At 34.9% G+C, this 22,461-nt stretch overlaps 1 protein-coding gene across 1 annotated transcript; it reads right to left on the bottom strand.

The window, feature by feature from the left end:
* Window positions 1–230: 230 nt before the first annotated feature.
* BNIP3 (BCL2 interacting protein 3) lies at window positions 231–22,455 on the bottom strand. Its single transcript, XM_033347640.2, has 6 exons — window positions 22,272–22,455; window positions 13,607–13,772; window positions 12,017–12,104; window positions 2,577–2,653; window positions 2,036–2,191; window positions 231–1,939 (listed from the first exon to the last, which is right to left on the bottom strand). The coding sequence occupies exons 1-6, from the start codon at window positions 22,312–22,314 to the stop codon at window positions 1,888–1,890; spliced, it is 582 nt and encodes a 193-aa protein (XP_033203531.1). The 5' UTR covers window positions 22,315–22,455; the 3' UTR covers window positions 231–1,887.
* Window positions 22,456–22,461: the final 6 nt, after the last annotated feature.

Raw genomic sequence — 22,461 nt, 5'->3', positions numbered from 1 at the left:
GTTATGAATGATTAAAGGCTTTCTTCTGGACATTCATTTTTTCGGGGAATTTCTATTTTTTTTTTTTTTTTTGTTGCTGTAACATTTTGTAGAGTCGATTGGTGTAACCCTAACGAATGGAGGGTAATTGATGACATATTGTGACAGATACTTAAAAAAAAAAAAACCGATAATAACATATGCTTGTGTAATTTTAGTTTTGTGGGTTTTCGAAAACAATAGTTTGCATGTAGAATATATAGAATTATATTGAAAATACAAAAAACCTGCAATTCTAATTTCTACTTACATTGATTACGTATTATTCTTATAATATACAGCATCTTACACTTAATACATATGTATATATGTATATTTATATCATATTCTGTGAAAAATGTTATATCGGAAAATCGTCAACGTGATACGATTAATATCGAGTCTTTTATTTCGTAATAGTCGAATACAAATCACACATTGTGCTATTGCGCAAAGCGACTCGTATATTAACTATACGAAAAAATTGTAACTTTCTTTAACACATAAAATTATAAATTAATAATATACTTATCTTTCAATGAAATAAAAACTCAAAACCTTCTAAAGATCTTGGAGTACGAAAGTTACAGACGAGTTCTTCGATTACAAATGAATTTATCCAATCATACAATATTACACTTTACCTTATTTTTGTATTCTTTTTTTTATCATTTTTACTAATTATCATCATTTTTCAAAAATCCTTATCCATTGTTAAATATCAAATTATTTATGCCGTGTAAAATTTCCGTCAGGTATTCAAAACACACATTATACATACCTAAAATCAAAGAAATACCAATCAACAAGTGATTGTATTCAAATAATCAATTCGGCATTTAATTGGTAATGAATCGATAATTAAAAACTAAGAATATGTTGTATTATACTCTTTCCTATACACCATCTTTAGAATCTTAACTTTACAAAATCAAAAGGTATGAGAATCGGACGATAATTATTAACTTTTCTCAATTACTTAAACAACTTATCATACGTTATTAAAACTTATAAGTCGCTGCTTGCAATTTTGTAAAAAAATGAATTTCCATTAATTAAATACAACGCCTACTTTTTCTATCACATTTCACTCCGAAATAAATGGCAAAAGACACTTTTTCGAATTCATCCCAACAATAAAGGTATTCGATGTATCAACACAAAACTCAATACAGTAGGGCATTCGTAATCTAAACGGAGGTGTAACTGTTACTATGTGTACATTGTTCTCTCACTGCAAAAAGCCTCCCTGCTTTTTCTTTTGTTTCATAGATTAATTTTCTTGGATCATTTTTATACATAAAACGATAAATCTCTTCTTGCGCAAACATTCTGTATTATGTTCTTCTCTCTTTCTCTCTCTCTTTCAAACCTTTATTTTTTGTTCAATTAACGACTAATAATTATTATTATCGATAAATACTACCCAGGCTATACCTATAGACTATCACTGATAGAAACGCATTACAAACGGTATAAAATGGACATTCATCACCTTTTCAACAACACTAAATATATAAATCATATTATAATTTTTTTTCTTTTCTTTGTATCTTTTTCTTTTTTTTATCGTTCTCTTGTTTAATTATATAATCGCATATGACTTACACTTTGCACAATAATACGGCGTTTCAATAAGTATACCGTTAAGTTTTTTTCGGACAAGGAAGAATAGAATAAAAAGTGCTAATATTAAATTGTGGTAATCGAAACAATATGTTGCGTGTTTCGTTAGGCTCAATCGACCCTTTATCTCTTGGCATTTCAGTCTTTCTAGCGGCTCCACATAAACGACAATCCATTACTCCGTTTTCTTGCAAACTCTAGCGCAGCAATCCTGACTCTTGCGCCCCTGACTGTTCTTTTCTTTCATTCAATGGTTACGCTGGACGTTATCGATCCTCGCCTGGACAACCAAACCCTGAAATAACGGTACATCGTTTTAAAAGTGTTCCATTTATCTATCCTTACTTTTAGGGAAAAGATCTAGATATATGTTTTAGAAAGTTTCTCTTACCCCAGGCCAGCTCCAACCAAGACAGAAAGAATGTTTGTGATAAAAAGAGTATAAAGGACCTCTTTTGAGAACAACCCAACCTTGCCCACTTTTGTCGTACGAATGCTATAAGATTTCTTTTTATTCACTCCCTGAGGATGCTTGAACTTCCAGTCTCTGTAGTAAAAAAAAAAAAAAAAGAATCGATAAGCAACCTGCTGCATGATCGAATGTCCCGTGTCACTCAAGTATTAATTAACAATGTAACTTTAACAATGTAACCCGAGAATGACTCGAGTCAGCAATCAAATATACTATAATACTACAAGCTTTACATCTTAAACATCACTATATCTAAACTATGTATTTCCTATGAAATTATTTAATTTATTAATACTTTTATTTATTATTTATTTCTTATGAAATTATTTATAACCGTATATTCTTCTTATCATACTCTTAAATGCAGGAAACCTCAAAGATAAACAGATAAATCGTTCATTCTGAATTCTTCGCTATTTCATTACACTGTCAAAGAGTCAAAAGTAGAATATTTTCTTACTTCGGTGGTGCTTGATCTGGACGCGAGCTCCATTCGTAAATCCAATCGGTGTTCTTCTCCAAAAGCTCAGCGGCTTCCTGCGCAGAGAAAAAGGAACGAACGATATTTAAAAGATTTGCTAAATCTTTTGGTCGTACGAAAAAAGAGCGTCATTATCTGGCTTCACTACGAGTTGTCCCAGTAATCCCTGGTAATCCGATTTAGAAGTGTTTAAGCAGTACAGACAAATGAATCCTCTATCGTATGATGAAATTGAAGATACTCGCGGCTTCTACGTTGACCGTCAATTGAAGCCGAGGATCAGTTTACCAAACGAGAATCTTCACACGAGCAACATAATGCCAGATGTTTAGTTTTCCACTACGCAACGTGTCTAACTCAAAAATCACCAAGATCAGACTTGTATCTGTGTATGAGAACTCGTTAACCGCTGTAAATCAATCACGCTTTCCTTGCACAAGCGGATCAAAATACTTTTGCTTCACAGTCGCAGTGAATCATTATCGCGGAAATGAAAAAGTAGATTATATTTATCGAACGATCGTTGTCAATGACCCTACGAGAAAATAAACAAGGGATAAACAGCGACAAGCGTTAAAGTACGGTTGCCTATTATCGATGATTTTTATTTGAAGATAAGAACCTTTTCGGGAATGACAGAAGACCTTGAGGGATCAAGTAACTATCATCTGCATACGCATATTACAGAATAGAACATTCTCAGATTCATACATTCGTATCTGTCGCCGAGAGAACCTGTTTCATAAAATACGACTTACTGCTAACAGTATGACCTAATTTTAAATTACCCGAAATACAACGTCGAAGATAATTTAGAAGACAAAAAGACCTCCAAAGAATACCAAATTGCTCGATAAATTACTAAATATAATGTTCGGTTTTTCCCAGAGTGTCGTAAATAACTTGGTAGTTGATACGATATTAAATATCAATGTAAAAAAAAGGCACAAAAGTGTCGTCTTATCGTAAAACTCGGGGACTTGAATAATTTTAGCTTCAATTAAAAATGTTTATCCAAGAGTAAATAATATTATAGAATTACTGAAACATATAAGGGGAAATAAAAGTGGAAGAAGTACTTGTCTCACGATTCACATTTCAGTGAAATACTTATACATCTCTTATCTGTGAATGACTCGAAGAATAGCCAAGGATAACTTGCCAGGCAATCAGCCAATCACGTCACGAGCGCAACTGTCGTATCGCTATATTACGATATACATATGTATACTATAATGCGTATCAAACAAGGCGTACGTCTGTTTGTAAACAATTCAGCTACTTTAAAAAGGAAAGTGATTTGCGCATTCATTCGAATGAATCATGCAATAAAGTGGATGACACTTGAATTACTATCGATATAATTATGTTGTGGCAAAATATATAATTATATATGATTCATTGTGGCAATAAGTTACGGTAATTACGCAAAAAAGTGGCCTCGCGAATTTTTATGGACTTGAAGTTTATTATTAACGATACTCTTTTCAGTAATCTTTTCGTATATCTATGTACATATGTCCCCCGCTCGTCTTTACATGACAAGTCATGTACAAATGTATATTAGGTTTCTAATGTTTGGAATAGATTTAGGTTAGGTTTAGATTAGCTTCAGTTCGAGTTAAAAACGAGTACTTTAATTCAAGACTAACGGCGATCGGATCGATAGTATATCCTAACCTAACCCATATAATACGATAATTTAAATACATATGCGACTTCTGAAATTAAGAGATGCTCATCCCATATCTACATCCATATTTGCTCGCTCAAATAAACGTCGGACAAATATTGTCACAATTTGTTCGAACATAGAGTGACTCATGAAAATATTTAAACACTTACTACACAAATTTTTTATGCATGCATGTCATATGAAATTACAAAATATTGAGACATACAGCAACGACGAAAACTAGATATTTCAATACTAGATAATAATAGATATTTTGCGTTTGTTATCCATGATCCAAACTCCAAATTATCCAAATGTTTTGCCAAGTTCGTCAACGAGTTCGCTAAGCATCGTCTATTCTATTTCTCGAAATAGTGTTTTAGGTAATGCGTAATAAATCTTGAATGTGAATAAGCGCGACTCATCCTAACCAGATTTATGCTCAAAGACATTGTTTTTTGAAGACACATAGTTTTGAATTCTCGTGAACGTGCTAACAGAAAAATCTAAGAACACGTAGCATACTTCTAAATCACTTTTATTAGTGTTCTGTCCTTCTATTGGACTAATTTAGAACGCAGAATTCGTAAAATCTTCGCGTTGATCTTTTTATTGCCTCACAAAAAAAAAAACACAATTTACTTCACAAGACAAAACTATCGTGAACCGGGCCAAATTTAGTAAACGACGCAGTGACTCTATTTTAGAGATTAAAATAGAATCCAGATAGAGAAATGATTAAATACGAGGTTAACTGGCGAGTTCAACGCACTTGGAATAAACATTGCAATGTGCAAGCGAACCAAGGACTTATAACTAGGTTACGACTCACGAGGAACGACCTTAAAAGGGTCTTCGTCGGGTGATTTCATCGAGAAATAATCGCATGGCACAAGCAATCGGAACTGTTTATCTTCCCACGCATGACTTGAGCTAGATCGACGAATCAACCAATAGCTAATAATACTTCAGGGCTTCAGGACAACGATTTTGCGTAATAAAAGACTGCATGTATTTTTATAGTAGTTGTATATATTTACGATATATACGGTGACACATTAATTTGAAAATTTGGGCATATACAATGCATTGTTTCTTATTTCAATGTGTATGTGATATGTATTTTTACTAACTGTATTATATTTATCTTAACGTACAATAAAGGTAATAAAAAAAATAACAGTAGGGAAACGTTCTTCAATCCATAGAGCTTTGAAAGTGTAATAATAATGAATTTTGTTATTAAATTACATCAGGTACCTAAATATTTATGAACGATAATATACATATGAAAATAAACTGAACCAAAGTAAATTTCATTTTATTTACATCCATAAGTGGCTGGCAGCCCCCGTGCTGCTTAGACGAATATGAGCCGCTATACTCTTTGGTATTCAGGTCATTCGTAAAGAAGTGGCAACGAAAGATATTCCTGCTGAGCATCGCTTCTCCAATTTCATTCTCGCATACATAAATACTTAATCGCTAAAAATTAAGAACATGATTCAAGCGGAAACCCCCGTTTCATTGTTCCGGCATTTGTAGAATCCTCAACGTCTTACTATATCGAGTGTAAATTAATGTATTTCGATCCCCCTGCTGTAACACGTTGAATATTATGGGGGTTTTATTGGCGACTGGCAATAGACTTGTTACTGAAGCTATGAAGTAAGGGAAAACATGGCTGACCACGAGCGAATTAATCGAAATATATAAATTAAATAATAGTTTGTAATATTTTTAACGTCGCAGTAATAATGTAAACTACTATAAAACGCAAACAATTTTATTCTTTAATTTAAAAAAATTAAATTAAATTAATTTTTTCTACATTTAAATTAATCAAGTAGCCACTCGTAAAGCTTCTGATAATTTCAATCTACAATGAAGACTAACTTAACAAAAAAAAAATTCAAGCAACTGCGCATCAAACTTCGACACTACAATTGATGTACAAGTTCGAGACGGGAAAAGGATCAATACGAACGTACGATACGGTCGAAGAAAAAGCAGGCCACGCGTGCTTCGTGTCCTCTGCGGATGGCAGTTGGTTCGGCCAAATTCAAGGAATTCATTCGATATTACGCAGCAACGTTATGTCGGAACGGTTTCGGATTGGTTTACAGACAGACCACTAACCACTGACCAGCGACGTTGAAAAGCGATCTACGCTTTATCTCGGTCTTTTCTAGTTGCAATTGCCCATAAGTTTCTTCGGCGTGTCCCTTACTTCCCTTTGGCGGACGTAATAACAGGGAATTACGTCCACTGCTGGCGTGTTTCGGATTCATTCAACGAGGAAACCCCTAGCTACCGACGGCATTTCACTGTGTAGCTTTGCAGTGCTGGCTCGAGAGGGTCAATGACGAGCTACGCTTTCTGTATATAGCTCCATTATTCTATTCTGTCTCGAGACTATGCTACGTGCAATTTCAGAGTCTAATAAGAACGAGCTAGCAGTTCTTCGTTTAAATGTAACACAACAGGTAGTCATGGAAAAAAGTTCAATGTGTATTTTACAGATTAATTCCACTAACAAGTTGATTTTGGGTGGATCGCGTTAAATATTAAAATATTTATTTATCGTGAATCTTCGGATGAATGATTCAACGTCGATTCAGCTGAAAATCGCGAGAGGATTACTGTTTCCGTTTAACTTCTCCCAGCTCGTAGTCTACATCAAATGAAGCTTAAAGTGCTTATCAATCAACTCTCGACAGCAAATCACTTTGAATAATCTTCGAGTGGATATTGGCCTATAGAAAATTTAGAAAGTCGATGTTTACATCTATTGGCAACGTATATATTTGATCTTATCAGCAACGAGAACATATATCTTTGCAAGGTGTCAAAATGAACGCTGCATGTTTATCGAAATCAATTTTTTCTTTGTCGTTAAACACAAAAGATATCAGAAATAATTTGCATTGATATATATAACCGACGCGTTGTCGTGAACGTGACGGGGATCACATACGTGGCAATATTTTATGCGATCGTGCAAGATGGCATACGTGACAGTTGGCACGGTCCTTATCCCTCCTCTCCAATCGCCTTCTTATAATTGATCGCCTTTGTGCTGACTAATCTGCTGTATATCGCAATCTGGATTAATTTGTCACTGTCGATTAGAACATTGTAAAATCTGGCTCATCCTCGACAGCGTGAAAAAAACAGAGCGTCCTACTTTTTTTTAGATACACGATGAAAGTCGCTTTATTTCGAACGTCGAAATCAAACATCTACTTTATTACCTTTTTTTCTAATGTACATATATCGTGTCAACAGAACGTGCAAAATGGTAGTAGAATCCGAGAAACACAATCCTGAATTCGATAACTACCGTTCAACTCTCGCGACCTTAACACTAACGATGTTTTCTTCTATTTCTCCTTTTTTTTTTTTTTTCTTTAGTATCGAATACCACATAGAAAACTTCTCTCGTCTAAGCTCGTCTCACACGATATTAGTTTTTTTGCCAATATTTCAAGAAAATGTTGGAGAAAGAACGTCACTGAAATAGTCGATCAACGACTTGCAGAGCTTGAGAATGGTTCTCTTGAAATTAATCGTGACAACCGGGGCAATCTCTTGGGAATCAAACCGGAATCTAATTCGTCCTCGATTAAAAATTATCCTGCGAAAACCTTAGAAGTCGATGGAGAACGATCGAATATCATGCGGTGCCATCAGACTGCGGATACTTGTGCATTTGTTGGAAATTTAAATATTCAAGATCGTGCAGAATACATAACGAATGCAAGAATTATAATATTTAGAGGATGAAACCAAGAATAAATTATTTTTCAATTTCTTACGTAAAATGTCATTGAGAAGGACTACGGTTATTTAAACTAGAAAAATGAATTCTTACGGTAGATACAACTTGTTTAATTTGGCTTAAAATGATTATCATGTCTGGTTATAACTATAAAGATTTGAATTTGCATTCTCGGTTTAACCATGACGAAATTGTTGGTATTCCAACATAGCATGAGAAGAGTTATTTCGCGAAACAGGGTGACTGGATAGAAAGATGGTTTTTATTAGCAAGCGAAACGGATATACTGCTCGTGCACGATAAACGAGAGTAGAAATATAAATAAACTACGGCTGTGGAACATGCGTGGTTCAGCAGCCGGATTGGTATGTTGAAATAACACTTGCTATTTTATGTTACGCATTAATATCTAAACAAATACTTACAATTCTGTTCCATTTTATGGAATTACATACACAGAAATTTTACACTTTTTAGAATTTCATTTTAAAAACGATTGACAGAGTTAGATAAAAATCGTACTGTTCGGAAATGTAATTTCTCTTGGAAATGACTTGCAAGTAAAACACATCGACACACCGACAAGGCACAAGTGTAACAGATTCTAGAGAAGTTTTTATCGCATGTTCTCCTTTTCGCGTCAAGTTTCCGTATTATATTTCCTGAGAATTCGCGAATGCTAACTTTCTACGCAATTATTTTGCGAACAATCGAATATATGTATATATATGGAAGCTTACTTAACGAAGTGCTAATAAGAAACTTGGGACTTTTAATCTTTCGAAGCACTTTCATTATAACATAAATCCTCTGCAACAGAATTTCAACATCGAACTTCATCCTCTAGGAATTTTTATTTTTGTCGAAAAGAGTTCAGAAATTTTACTTAATGGGCAGTTATGTAATTTAAGAGAGACAGTCAGAATTTACCTCATATGTAAATACTATTTCTTTCCCTATGTTATATCTAAAATAAAATTAATAAAGCAACTAAAAGGATTTGAACCCAATACTTGAAACCTAACCTAACCTAATTATTATGCCTAATTATTTGAAATGAACCTAATTATTTGAAACCAATATCTTTTAACTTTGTAACAAAGTAATTTTTCCTACGTTGTTTCTAAAACGAAAATAACGTAATAATTGGAAGTATTCGTCATTTAAAATTTCTATTCGTTTATTTCGATTGCAAGTCAAATATGCTGAAACCTGTTCGACGCTACATACGATAGATCATCATTGAGCATTTCTCTAATACGTAATCGTTCGCTTATATACCTGTATTTATCGCATTCCACGGAACAGCGCGAATGCGCTCGGTTGGAATGAGCATAACGGCTGTTCGACTTAATCCAATAGAAGCGTAATGCATCGTACATCGGCTACGTATATCGAGTGTCTCTCTTCTTACTCCTCGTGTTTTTCTCGTTCGCTAACTCACCGTGAAGTGGAACCCGTTTCTCGAATGCAATACACACCGCGTGAGAGGACCGGTTTCTGCCCAAGATGAGACACGTAAGCGTAACCGTAGAGAACACCGCCGATTCGCTCGTTCGTGATCGCGTGATCTGTCCGCGGTAACAGCGGAACACGCGCGTTACATCAATAAACACAAACTCAGGTGAACGAACTAGCACAGCAAAGCGGCATACTTCTGCGTTCTTTCTTTGGTAAAACCGTGGAACTTTTTACGCGTTTAGTTCATCGGGCTGATTCCACTTGACTTCGCTCCATATTAGAGTTTCGTGTAATATCTCATTAAATTGTTTGAACGCTTACAACAAAAATTTCAAAACAGGAAATTATGAATTACTCGATCATTTGACAATAAGAAAATTTGCATAGATGCTGAATCATTGAATAAACATATAATTACTGTTCTATCACGATACGAAAGAGTAATGGATACAAAAGCAACGCATGCATTGCAGAAGCTCGCTATTCAAACTGAAGACATAAAAAGAAATTATATAATTTAAAAATAAAAAGAAGAAATAGTTAGCACGGTGCTATAAAGTATTTCAATTTCCACAAATTTCATGAAATTATAGCATTTAGATAAAAAAGAAATAACAGCCTAAATCATATTCGATCTACGCAGCAAATAATAGCTACAAAAATGGCAGAACAGCTTTTAGAACTGATTTTTTTAGAATATTTCAAAAGCAACGATTTTTTACGTGCGTCACTCTTCCAGTTAAACTGGCGATATGCTTTCTATGCGTTCCTCGTGTCTCTCCTTTAAAAGCAAAGTAGGATCGATAACGACACGATGAAAAGTTTGCCAAGGTTCCCAACGGAGGCACATAGAAACATACGTAGTTGCGAAAGTACGAAACTATAACCGGTGCCTCGAATCCGGGTATCCTTGGGTATCTGTAAGTGGATTACGATACTAGGTGCAAAACGCTTGCCTATGATTACGAATAATGCGCAATTTGTCGAGTCTCGATTCAGCGACTCAGTATCAATCAATAGAGGTATGTTTTCTTCAATTTCCTTTCCTTCTATTATTTTTCTCGTCGCTGCGAATATCAAGGTCGTTCTTTCACCTTGATTTTATCGCTTGCCAACACGATCGTTGATAGAAATAAAACGAAGATGAACGAATCAACACGCTGAGAGATCGTGAAACTCGGCGAGGAGAACAACAGGAGACGAAAAAGACTGTCGCATCGGAGATAAGACGTACAGAGCCTGGAAAACAGAAGCTTCTGAAGATATTCTATTTTTAATGCGTTATCTAAACGGTTGAATCGAGAAACCGAGGATTCTCAAAGAAGACTCGAGAACACAGCTTAGCTTTTCAAGACCTTGTCTCTACAAAGAGAGACGGTGGAACATAAAGGAGGAGAGCTTGCGTTAAAAACACGGTCGGGCAACTGACTCATGAAAAATCCTCGCCTCTCGCGACTCGTTATCGACCTAACTCATTTTGCCCTTGTCTCGTACCGATTGTTTTTGTCATTATTCTCATCGTCGACGCCGTATTTTTCCACCATCTTACTTCACTGATAACCTCACTGATTTCCCTCCTCAAGGACAAATTAGCGAGCATACCTGTCAATTAACAATGTTTTTCCAACGAGTTGTGCGTAGTTCGAAAAATATAGCAAAGATAAGGTGTAGTTAGCTGTTCTTTCACGAGGACTCCTTACCGACGTGAATAAATAAGTCGTCGGCACACAAACCATCAATAAAAGAGCTTCGCTGCAGTTATCGTGCTGATTTGAATATAGACTTGTCTAATCGCTAGATAGAGTTTTATTGGTTTTCATATCGGGCAGATACATAGAATTTGAACGAACGAAATAATAAACATGTAAATGGCTTGAAATTGTCTATACATATTGCGTTCTATAGTTGAGAAATTCAGTGAAAAATAAATATATCTTTTTCGAAGATGAGGTAAGTTTTCTCAAAACCATCGGCTTTAGCACTTTCTCGTTAAACTCTTCAATTACGTCTCGCAGTTTCGTCGATGCGAAACAGGCTCGGTATTCACCGCACACGAAGACATCGCGGTTTTCCACGAACTCGCATAAAGCACCTCGCGTGTTCTATGACCCACAATGCACGCTAAAAGAGTCGTTGATCCGTAGACCTTATATGGAAAGTGTAGCCCCTGTTTTGTTTCGTTCGATAAAACCAGTTGCACAGGTCTCCATTTCGAAGTACATACTTCACTTAGGCATGCGCCATAGAGAAAATGGTGTAACAATTACACGATCTCCTTTACGTGACTTTTCGCTCGTGCTATATTATTCTTAAAACGATATATATTGAATATTACGTAACAAGGTTTAGATGTATAATTGGCTGTTGAATAAAGATTACTCGACTCGATTCCACGATGAATGTAGTTTGATAAATTGAACGAACGAAATACGAATACGTAAAATCCTATGTGATGGTGAACCACACAGGCACACGGTATTAGAAATCGATTATGAAACTGACCTTGTTGCAGCAGTAATTTATATAGACTCCTTTGAGCTCATCTTCGGTAGATAATTCTGTGTTCGGACTGTTCGGAGGGCTCTTTGGGCTGTAAGAAAAGATTTCACAAATTTTACACATTTTTTTATTATTTATGGAGCATTCAAAATATTGTTGCGCTCCGAGATTTTGATCGAACAGATTTCGGTTAAGAAGTTTTAACAGCAAACCAGATCCATAAATTTGCAGAATTGAATTTTTGTTTAGCCCGTGAAAAAAATTGTTTCTTTATCAGTTACGAAAAATAGATTTTCATGTGCAATAGATTAACATTTTAGAGCAGATTTCCCGAAAATGGACATATATTTTTGCTTAATTGATTAATGATTTACTAAAGTATTAAAGTAGAAATGTTACTAAAAATTTATTTCATGATTTTTATGAAAGTTACTGAAGTAAAGATGTCGTGTATTCGCAATAAAAAATTAAATACAACAAACAGCGTTATTCAGATAGAAAATTAGAGAAATAATAAGAAACTTCTTGGCTCATTTCGACTTCGATTTTCTTATCGGTAATATAATTCGATGTACACCAATGTAAAACACTCTCGATTATACGACCTCCGCATCGTATCATGTTTTTTTTTTCTATATTTCACACGGAACTACAAATGATAATAGATGAGCTTATCGAATATTTGCGACACACTTCAAATTAAACGTCGCAAATAGTAAAGATTAAGAATACAAGCAACACGCTAACATTTGAACGTATTTGAACGTATGTTTATTTCTAACAAAGATATGATTTGATTAGAAACTTCCTGATTTTATTTGTAGCGCGGCTATAAAGCGGATATAAATCCACCGCGTATTCATTCTGAGCCTAAAAATACTGTTAAATCATTTAAAAAGCCTTAACGTGGAAATTTCTAACGTCGCAGACATCAGAGAAAAATCGTACAAAAGATTTGGAAAATTCGTTTGTACGCCAGGTCAGAGTCACGATGAAAGCGCGGCTGTTTGCCTTTTCCTCTTTCAGCCTATAGTCCTTGAGACGTTCCAACGCCTACGAGCACAAAGAAACTGGCCAGAAAAAGATTTCTCCCTCGCTTTCTTCGGAACCGGCATCTGACTCATGTTTTTCTTTTTTCCTTTCTTCCTCGGCTGCATCGTACTTGTACACGAGGAACAAGATAAACCAGACTTGTTCTAATGACCCTTTTCGAGGATCCAAGCGCAGGCTGTTGGGATTTGTCGTCCCAGAAAAAGAGATTCGTAACACGATAGAGTTTCGGAGCATATTAGGAACAACACGAATTTTAGACATCTCGAGCAACGTTTCGGAGTTTTTAGATTAAATTTAATCGAATTACAAATTTGCTTGATTCCTATATCGAATGGTATTCATCAGATTAGATTAGATATTGATGGCTGGAGTGGAAAAATTTGAATAATCAATTTTCGGAAGTTGCTTTCAAACGCCTCGCGATAAATTGTAACAGAAATTTTTGCTTCAGTTCTAATTTACATTACATTGCGTCTGGCGATTATAAAATATAAATAGACAGAAATATCCGCAATCTAGTAATAAAGTAAATAATTTTACCTATCTCTCGGCGTGCCTTTACGGGAAGATGCCAAAGAATGCCTAGCGGACGAAGGCAGAGAATCCCTTTGCGCTTCCCTAAGAAGTCGCAAATATTCTTCTCCGCCACTACTGAACGGTAACGGTGTTACCCTGTCGGGCACGGGAGTCAATTCCACCCATGACTCTGTAAAAGGACAAATAAAAATCATGAAATAAATCCGTATGACAGGTATGAAAATTTTGATGGCACTTCGCTTTGCCATATTATATACCAAATCGCTTTACCAAATGAGCTAGAATTATTTTTGAAAAACGATACCAAATTGCATAAAAATAAAAATGATAGAAAGACAACGAGTTGAATTTCAAATATTCCCGATTAATCTTAAATTAAATAAAAAGATCTCTTTTCCATTTGAAATATTGAGTTTGTTTCATATATTTTTGCCGGTAAAGCATTCTTGCCTACTAAACATACGAACAGTCGTGCCTCTATATCGATCTTTAAAGACGATATTTCCTTGTTGCGTAGTTATTTGTTGACATAATAACGTTCGTTTGCACGATACACGATACATTCGTTGAAACAGTATCAAAGTCTGAAAACAGGATACTTAGCGTTGAATCGTATGTTTCTATCGAAACCCGCACGCTAACAGTAAAAACAAAGGAAACAGGATTTCCTGGTAAAAGTGGGAACAAGTCTAACATATCCTAGTTGATACAGTGTTTATAGAAACGTAAAACGCGATGAAGCGATAATATTTGTCGAAGAATCATCGACTCGATTACCAAGGAGGTTGACGGCCAAGGTTCGTTAGCTTTGACGTTCCCTACGTATACGCATGTATATACATATATAGAGCGTTTTGCGTCATTACAGAACACGATACATGAATGACTTAACACAGTCATAATACAAAATTTATCTTGTATTTCCGGAGAAAAACGTGGAATTTATTATCAATTATTCTGGATATCGGCGAGTCTTTGATATCTTCCGGGTGCAATTTCTTTGTTTGCAAATCTAACACTGATTCCGTGATAGAAAGCCACGGATAAGTTCTAGGATCGTGTGTGGACTATCGTTCGAAAGTATTTAGATGCTCGTTTCTCTTCGACAGGATATGTGCGTAATTTAACTTTTACTCATTGGACCATTAAAGACCATGACGATACCAAAACTGGATAATTTGATTTTGGAATCTTTTTATTTAACTTAATTTTATTACCAATTTCTATTACGAAGAACATTTTACGAGTAATAACGTAGATGTGCACCTACTCCAGCGAACGTGACTGAACGCAAATAAACGATGAAATATATTTTTAAAACGCAAAATATTTTTAAACGCATGGAAAGACTGCACGTTATCTTTCTCTCGCTTTTGAAGTTGGCAATGTTAGACTTTTCCTTCGCGTTTGCAATTTTAACACTTTAACTTATCTTCGACACAAATTCTGCAATCAAAATTGTATTTATTAAATACCTTCGTAACGAACATAGGATAAGAATCGTAGAATTCGAAAGTTCAAGCACGATAATTAAACGAACGACAAAACAGAACCTTATCGATATAATCATGATAGTCGCGTTTCATTAGAATGCTATTAACATTTCAAAATGTTTTATATAACTAAATATGCAGATAAAGATTTTCTATGCTAAGTGGCTGGACACTTTCGTGAGTCATTAGAAATACATTTCCTCTTCCACGTTTCCCATTTAGTTTCTACGCGATTAGCTGACAATGTTACGTGCACGATGGAATAAAGAAATATTCTCGTGTGGTCTGTACATTTTCCAATTAGTGAATCATCATCACTCCTTTGCTCCTTATCTATGACTCAAATAAGAAAATAAGAAATAAAAACGGGAATTATATTTACACATGAATTATATATAAACGTCGATACGATATGCAGCGTTCCAATTCTTAGACAATGCAATTTCGAGACGCTTCTATGTATTCAAAGAAAATTATCGAATCACGATATTCGATACAAGATAAAAGTTTCTTGGTCCGAGAATCGCAATTTTCACAAAAGTGAAATCTACGTTCGATCGTTTGATAGATTTCGTAACGCCAAGCGTCTCTGTCCTATTTTTTCATTCATCTTCTTTTTCAAACATACAGCGATGAACGAGAATACGTATTGGGTTGGCAACTAAGTGATTGCGGATTTTGTCAATACCACCAAATTTTGTCATTTTGTCCGCAATTACTTAGTTGCCAACCTAATATTAACGCGTCGAATTTAGTAAGTCGATATTTGGCCAACATTTTTGTTCTTCGCTATGCATCCGCTTTAAAACCGCTTAACGGGTCGTCTATTTGAATTTCAAGGAACAGTGAATTCTCCTCAGCATCCGCATTTCCGCATGCGCCAATTAAGCGAATTACAGGAACGCCTCTTGAATAACGCAACCGCTTCACGTAATGGTAGACAATTACAGTGAAATACCGATTCAATTGATTGTCGAAATAAATCATATATTGAACGATTTTCATATAGGTATAATTGATGTTTCGTTGAAATTACCAAGGAAATTGCTGAAATTTAGCAAAGTTGCACGATATAGAGTATTCTAAGTCATTATCTCCAATGAAATATAACGCATTGCAAATCTTGTGTGAAAACAAGAGAAATTCTATACGCTTTAAATTACAACATTGCTCTATGTGAACCAGAATTCACAATAACGAGGAACCTCTTATTTCTACTAAATTATGTTTCTACATAACATAAAAAAAAGGCTTTCAATAAATTATTATTACACTATGAACGTTCTAAAAATGAATAGCAAAGATAGTAGAATAGTAGAATCTTATGTTCTCTATCATATGGCGTAAAACTTTCATCCAATTAGTTATAAATCGGAAATTAGAAAGGAGAAACTGAACGTTCATTTGCATTGTATTAATGAACTCTTAAAACTCAAATATCTGTTAAATCAATACGAGAAGTAAAAATATAAATCATACAGCAAAATCTTGCTCATCCGTTCTCATTTGTTCGTCTTACCTGAATGTGGGTTTGCTATAGAAAAACCATCCACAAAATTTAATTTTTCAATCAACGTGTAAATCAAAACGACAGTAAATGGGCTCAGATTTTTAAACAGCTGATTTAATTGTCAGGTTAAAAAAGTGCGACAAGCTAGCGGTCATCGAATGACATCATTTACTACTCTGTTTTGTTAACTTTGCGCCAGGCGTGTGTGGTAACGCGATAAGTCGTGGCATACATAAACGCGTACAAGTATAAACCCAGTGTAAGCATAATCCGTTTTATCATCAATGTCAAATATGCATAACGATAACTTTGTGTACAACGAAAGCTTTTGCATTCGGTATATACACCAAATTTAACCGACGATGGCTTCTCTTATCGTCTTTTATTCCGCAACGTTCACACGTTCTCGTTCGCTTGAAATGTCAATACGATTGTAATTAATTGGAATTAAATTTTTATGTGTAAACAGAGAGAAAGAGAGAGGGGGGGGGGAGAGGAAATGACGATTAAACCGTGTTATAAGAATAAGGTGGATTTGGAAGAAATAAAGAACTGTCGTTATGTATATACTCGTGATCTGGTCCGAATAAATATGAGCAGATTGTGGCAGCTGGTCGAGTTATCGAACTACATTAGACACCAGATTCGAGCGAAATATGGCAAGTTGAGTGGACTACGAGCAAAAAAGAAGAAAAAATTGGATAAGAAGCGTCGCTCGGCTGTCGCAGAATATGATTAACTTATTTTTTTCAACCTCTGATACTGCAATTCAGTTACCAATACGATTGAGAACGATCGATAGCTTCATCAAGAATTTCTATCACACCGAACGCGATTAAAGGGACTGCTGCGATAAGAAGGCAACTTTGTTTCTCACAAATTTAGGTGAGAAGTGGGGACCAACAAGAACCAATTCAAAATCAAACTACATTTTAACGCATTACAAATTCATAGTCAAGTAATATTAGAGATAAACTTCTGCACTTTTGAATATCAAATCTACATCTTTCTTTTTCTTTCAATAAATACATTTAAATATTGTAGCCAACTGCTTATTACCGCAAACGTTTCAATTGAGAACCATCGATAGTTTCATGCAGAACTTTTGGAAAACTTTGGAAAGCTTCCCTTTAAGGGACAAGTATCAGATATAGAAACAGCAACGAAGGCGGTGAAACGATCAAATTCGTTTTACAAGACGTATCATAAAGGAGCTCCTCTGTTTAATCGAAATAAATAAGCACGTGCAAAGCAAGGTCACACGTGTTGACTTAGCGAATGCATCGCGATGATTTTACAGAATGTACCGCGCAAAAAAGAATAACGTGGTTCTGCTCCGCCTCTCTTCTCGATATTTTCCTGCGCAAATACATTCACTTACGAAGAATATTAATAGTAATCATAATACGTGATAAAACATGTAAATCATCTGACTATGTTACAATAACTCTGAATAACTTTTTCTAAAAACGTTCGAATAACGTAATCGTTGGACAAAACTCTCAAAAAAAATTCTCAATATGGTTATATAATCCTTCGTATCTACGTTTTCAGACATCTGGTAATTTCAATGCGTTTATTACCCTGTATCTTTTGCTGTTTGATAATTTTGATATCGGAAAGGAATGAAATTACTGCAATTTCATGTACCAAAAATGGTTGAAAAATGCAGCAACGAGCGTGTTTGTATTGTATTGTATTACGAAAGGTTTTATTTCTATTGTATTTTATATATTTATATACATAAAACTTAAAGATATATTTCTTGTAAATCCAACAAATTGCTTTATAAAAAATTTCATTTCTATAATATAATAATATTTAAATTTATTTAATTTAATTTAAAAATACATTTGTTGTAAATTTCACAATAGTTTAAAGTATCATAAATATAAAAAACCTTTCAAATTTGTATCTCGGGGAATAATTACAAATTGAATTAAACAGAATCGAGTGTAAGGTCTTTCCCTATCTGTATGCTCGCTATTGTATAGTAACGATGGCAAAAGATGCATGAATGACCGAAAGAAGACGCCTGTTAACGTACTCCGAGCGACCAATTTACAAAACACTCGGATATTTTTTGTCAACAAACGTCGACGATAAGGTTTACAAGCTGCTGCTTGAAGTTAAAGCACGATAAGCAAATGCAACTCTTTGACGTAGTCGTTTACTTATACATTCGATTATCGACTTTATACCCCGACGTTTTATTCTTAAGCTCTATACATTCACGTCATAAAACAATCAGTCATGCTATTTTCTTCAAATAATGTTAAAAAAATAAAGATAAGATAATTAGGTGAGATAGTGAATTAATTCTTTTCCGGATGGATCTGCACGGGCAGCCGCATTAGTCATCAAATGGTGCGCGCGCAGCTTAATGTTTGTTAGCGCGCAACCCACTCGACGCGGTAATATTCAACTTGAGAAATATCGTTTAAAAAGGCTCATTCGATTCTGGGACGACTGGTGTTTAATATCGTTCTTCGACTTCCGTAAGACGAGTGAACGTTTAATTAAGAGTAGCTGATGGCTTCCGACTTGTGCCTTATCTGCCTACTCACTCTACCAACTTAATTTGTTTCTCCCTATTAGATTGAGACAATGGTAAAGAACTAATATAGAAATAGAAATATATAAAGAATGACAATTTTGATTTGTTATTTAATCTGATATCATTATTGAAATTAAAAAATGCATTTTTTGTATATCGAGGTATAAAATTGTTGTTCGCATCGTGTACATAGCTATAATAAAGCAATGCAAGGGTTAACACTGAACACTAATGACAAAGCCGCGACATGAACCTTTCAAAATGACGGGTTTCAGTTTCTCTTTCTTTGTCCATGGACATTTGATACTTTTGTCAAATTAATATCAAATTTCACTGAAATTAAAGTTATATGTAATATTTATTGTGTAATATAACAAAATAAATAAATAAACAAATGTATATATATACACAATAAGATACTCATTTAAGTTTTAAGCTCTGTAATTAAGAGGGTTTCCATGAATATTCCATATTCCAATATTTCATGACAGCTCTCCCTTTAACGTCTGGTGAATTCGTATTAAAAGTAAAGACTGTTATTCTAGTAAGAAAATCACAGAATAAAATCGACTAGTATAGAGTGAATTAATATGTCGACAACGTGTCAATTTATATGAAACATAAACGACAAAAGGGTTCCGATAGTAACCAGACGAACGCACGAAAATGGCCAGGAAGCGTCACGTGCCACGAAATCACGGCGGGTAGGTGGCCTTAATGAATTGAATTAAAGTCCACCAACGAGCGTTATGGTTAAAAATAGAAGCGAACGTGACCCCCTTTCATCGGTCCGTCATTTTAATCAAACGTCCAAAGTCAAACGACGCTACATACGAACAGACCCTTAGTTTCGACTACAAATCTCCTTCAGGCTGTGTTCGAAAGAAAACTTGATGCACGGGGTGCAATAATGCTTATTATTTTCACAATTAACAATGAACGTTTATATATGGATGAATAAAAGATCCATTTGTAAGCACGTTTATTCGTGAATGAATAAATTTGCATTAGATTGTCTTAAATACTCTTTTGTTGAATTATTGTTCGACTCTAAATTTCACATAAAATGATATCTATTAGATTTACAGATATCTGTTAGAATAATATTTTTCATAGTAATCTAAAACGAAATTTAATTCGATAGTAAAAAAAATAAAAAAAATTCCACAATAACGTTAAAAAAGCGTAAGAATCATATTTCTAACAATGTACGAGTTAAAATAAGAGACAAACTAATCGACGGATGTTCTACCTAAACGATCCTATCTGACAGCCCTACCTAGGACCTTCAGTCACGCTCACCACTGTAGGGACAATGCGCTCGTGAGCTGAGTCGCGTTCCAGAACGTTACTGTTAATGTTAGGTTAGCTTTTAACGCAGGTCAACCTTCTTCAAGGAAAGTGGCATCGAACGGCTGACGTCACTTAGCTGCGTTCCTGAGGAATATCACGTAACTAAAACATCAAGTCTGAAGCCATTCGATGTTCTTGGAAAAGACTGTTTTATTAGGATGCGATAATCACTAACGGGATACCGTATCGGCCGTTCGGTTTGTGTCTAATCGTCCCATGAACTCTTTTAACTTACATGCGCTATATTTGTCTCAACTATTCCTATTTCTTTTCAATTATACACAAAGATACCTGTTGAGCGTACGAATGTGCAACGGGGAAAAAGAGGTTACGTCACGATAATAAGTTGACGACGCTTTCCTAACATCGATCACATTCACGTTTCTTTAATTATATGAAAGCAACCTGTTTGGATTTATAATATATGGACGACCCTGAATAGGAACAAAATACGTAGTCAAGAGATGTTCTTGAACTTAACCGCCTGTCATATTCGTTTGAATCTTTTTGAACTGATTTAAACGACTCGACCGTTTTATAGATCACTGACCCAATTGTTTGCCACGCGATTCGACGTTGGAGAATTACCAAGGAGACTCACTTTTTAAGCGGAGCTGATGAAAACGCGATTTTGAATTTTACACCGTGTTAGAATAGTCATAATTTTTCTAACTTAAACCAAAATTCTTAACGACTTCTAATTTGTTACAAAATTGTTTGATATAATTAAATTGTTATAATTTATTGCTAAAAAAAATTGATTTATTATATCTTCTGAAAGTAAGTTTAAAATATGGCCAAATCGAGTTCAAAAGCTTCACAAGCGTCGGTGAAACATAAATATGTTTCTTGATGCGTTCTTTCCCCTTTGTGCTTCCCCCTTATACCACAAAGTGAGCAACCAACCAGATGTTACAAAGCGATTCATTTTCCAAGGACTTTCAATGGATGTCCACCGAAGAATAGAATTTACATATGTGGCTTTTTCTTACGAACGAAATTTCACCTTAAACCATTTGAATTGAAAATCGATCGCCCCAATTTTATTGAAGATTAGAATAAAATTGTGTACACATACAAAGCAAATAAAATTGATCAGAAGTTATCTTTCTTTATTATGAAAACATAAACAAACCTCACAAATGTCAAATTTGTATCGTTTAACGCATTGGAGTCCAATAATTTGTTAAGAGTCAGTTAAGCTAAGAGGCACAATTGTTCTGTCTGTCCCATATCCTTAGTTATGTAGGTACAAGTACTTATACCATAATATAACATCAGTTAATGTCTTAACTATGTATAATTTTTTAAACAAAATAAAAATAAAATTACAGATGACGAAATTGTTACATACGATCATAAAAAACAATAGTTACGATCATAAAAAAACAATAGCATATGATAAATAAATGCAAATAATTGACTCGCGTGAAATTTTTAGGCACGAATAATGCTCTGTAATAAAACACCGGCACGACCAGTTTAAAGTCAAATAGATGATGGCGCCAAAATCTTTGAAATTTACATTATTTTATATTGATAATAATGCAATAATACGCTCGCGTTCATTTTAAAGGAAACGGCTATTGTTATAGAAAATATCTGAGGTAAGGTATCCTTGCAAAGAAAAATATGCCTACAGCGTAAAAGGAAGGAAGATCGCATTTGTTTATGCGTCAGCCGCGGCATGCGAAATGGCCGCAACGTTCGATAGACAGCTGCTTGCGTCGTTCGAAGAAACGAATATTTACTTACCGCCCAGGATCTCGTCTGAGGTGAATTTTCCTGTGGACGACATTGGGATCCACACATTAACTCACTTAGAATACGATTGAAACAAACACGAGTGGTCGACCAACACTTTCGCGAGGAACACGTTAACGAAGGACGACGCACTCACAACGAATCACCGTGATAGAATGCTCGATGAGACGCGCGATTGTGC

Source organism: Bombus vancouverensis, chromosome 15 (genome assembly GCF_051014615.1).
Source record: "Bombus vancouverensis nearcticus chromosome 15, iyBomVanc1_principal, whole genome shotgun sequence".
Taxonomy (NCBI): Eukaryota; Metazoa; Arthropoda; class Insecta; order Hymenoptera; family Apidae; genus Bombus; species Bombus vancouverensis.
Note: the sequence above shows the minus strand (reverse complement) of the source record. Positions and strands in the feature narration are given on the sequence as shown.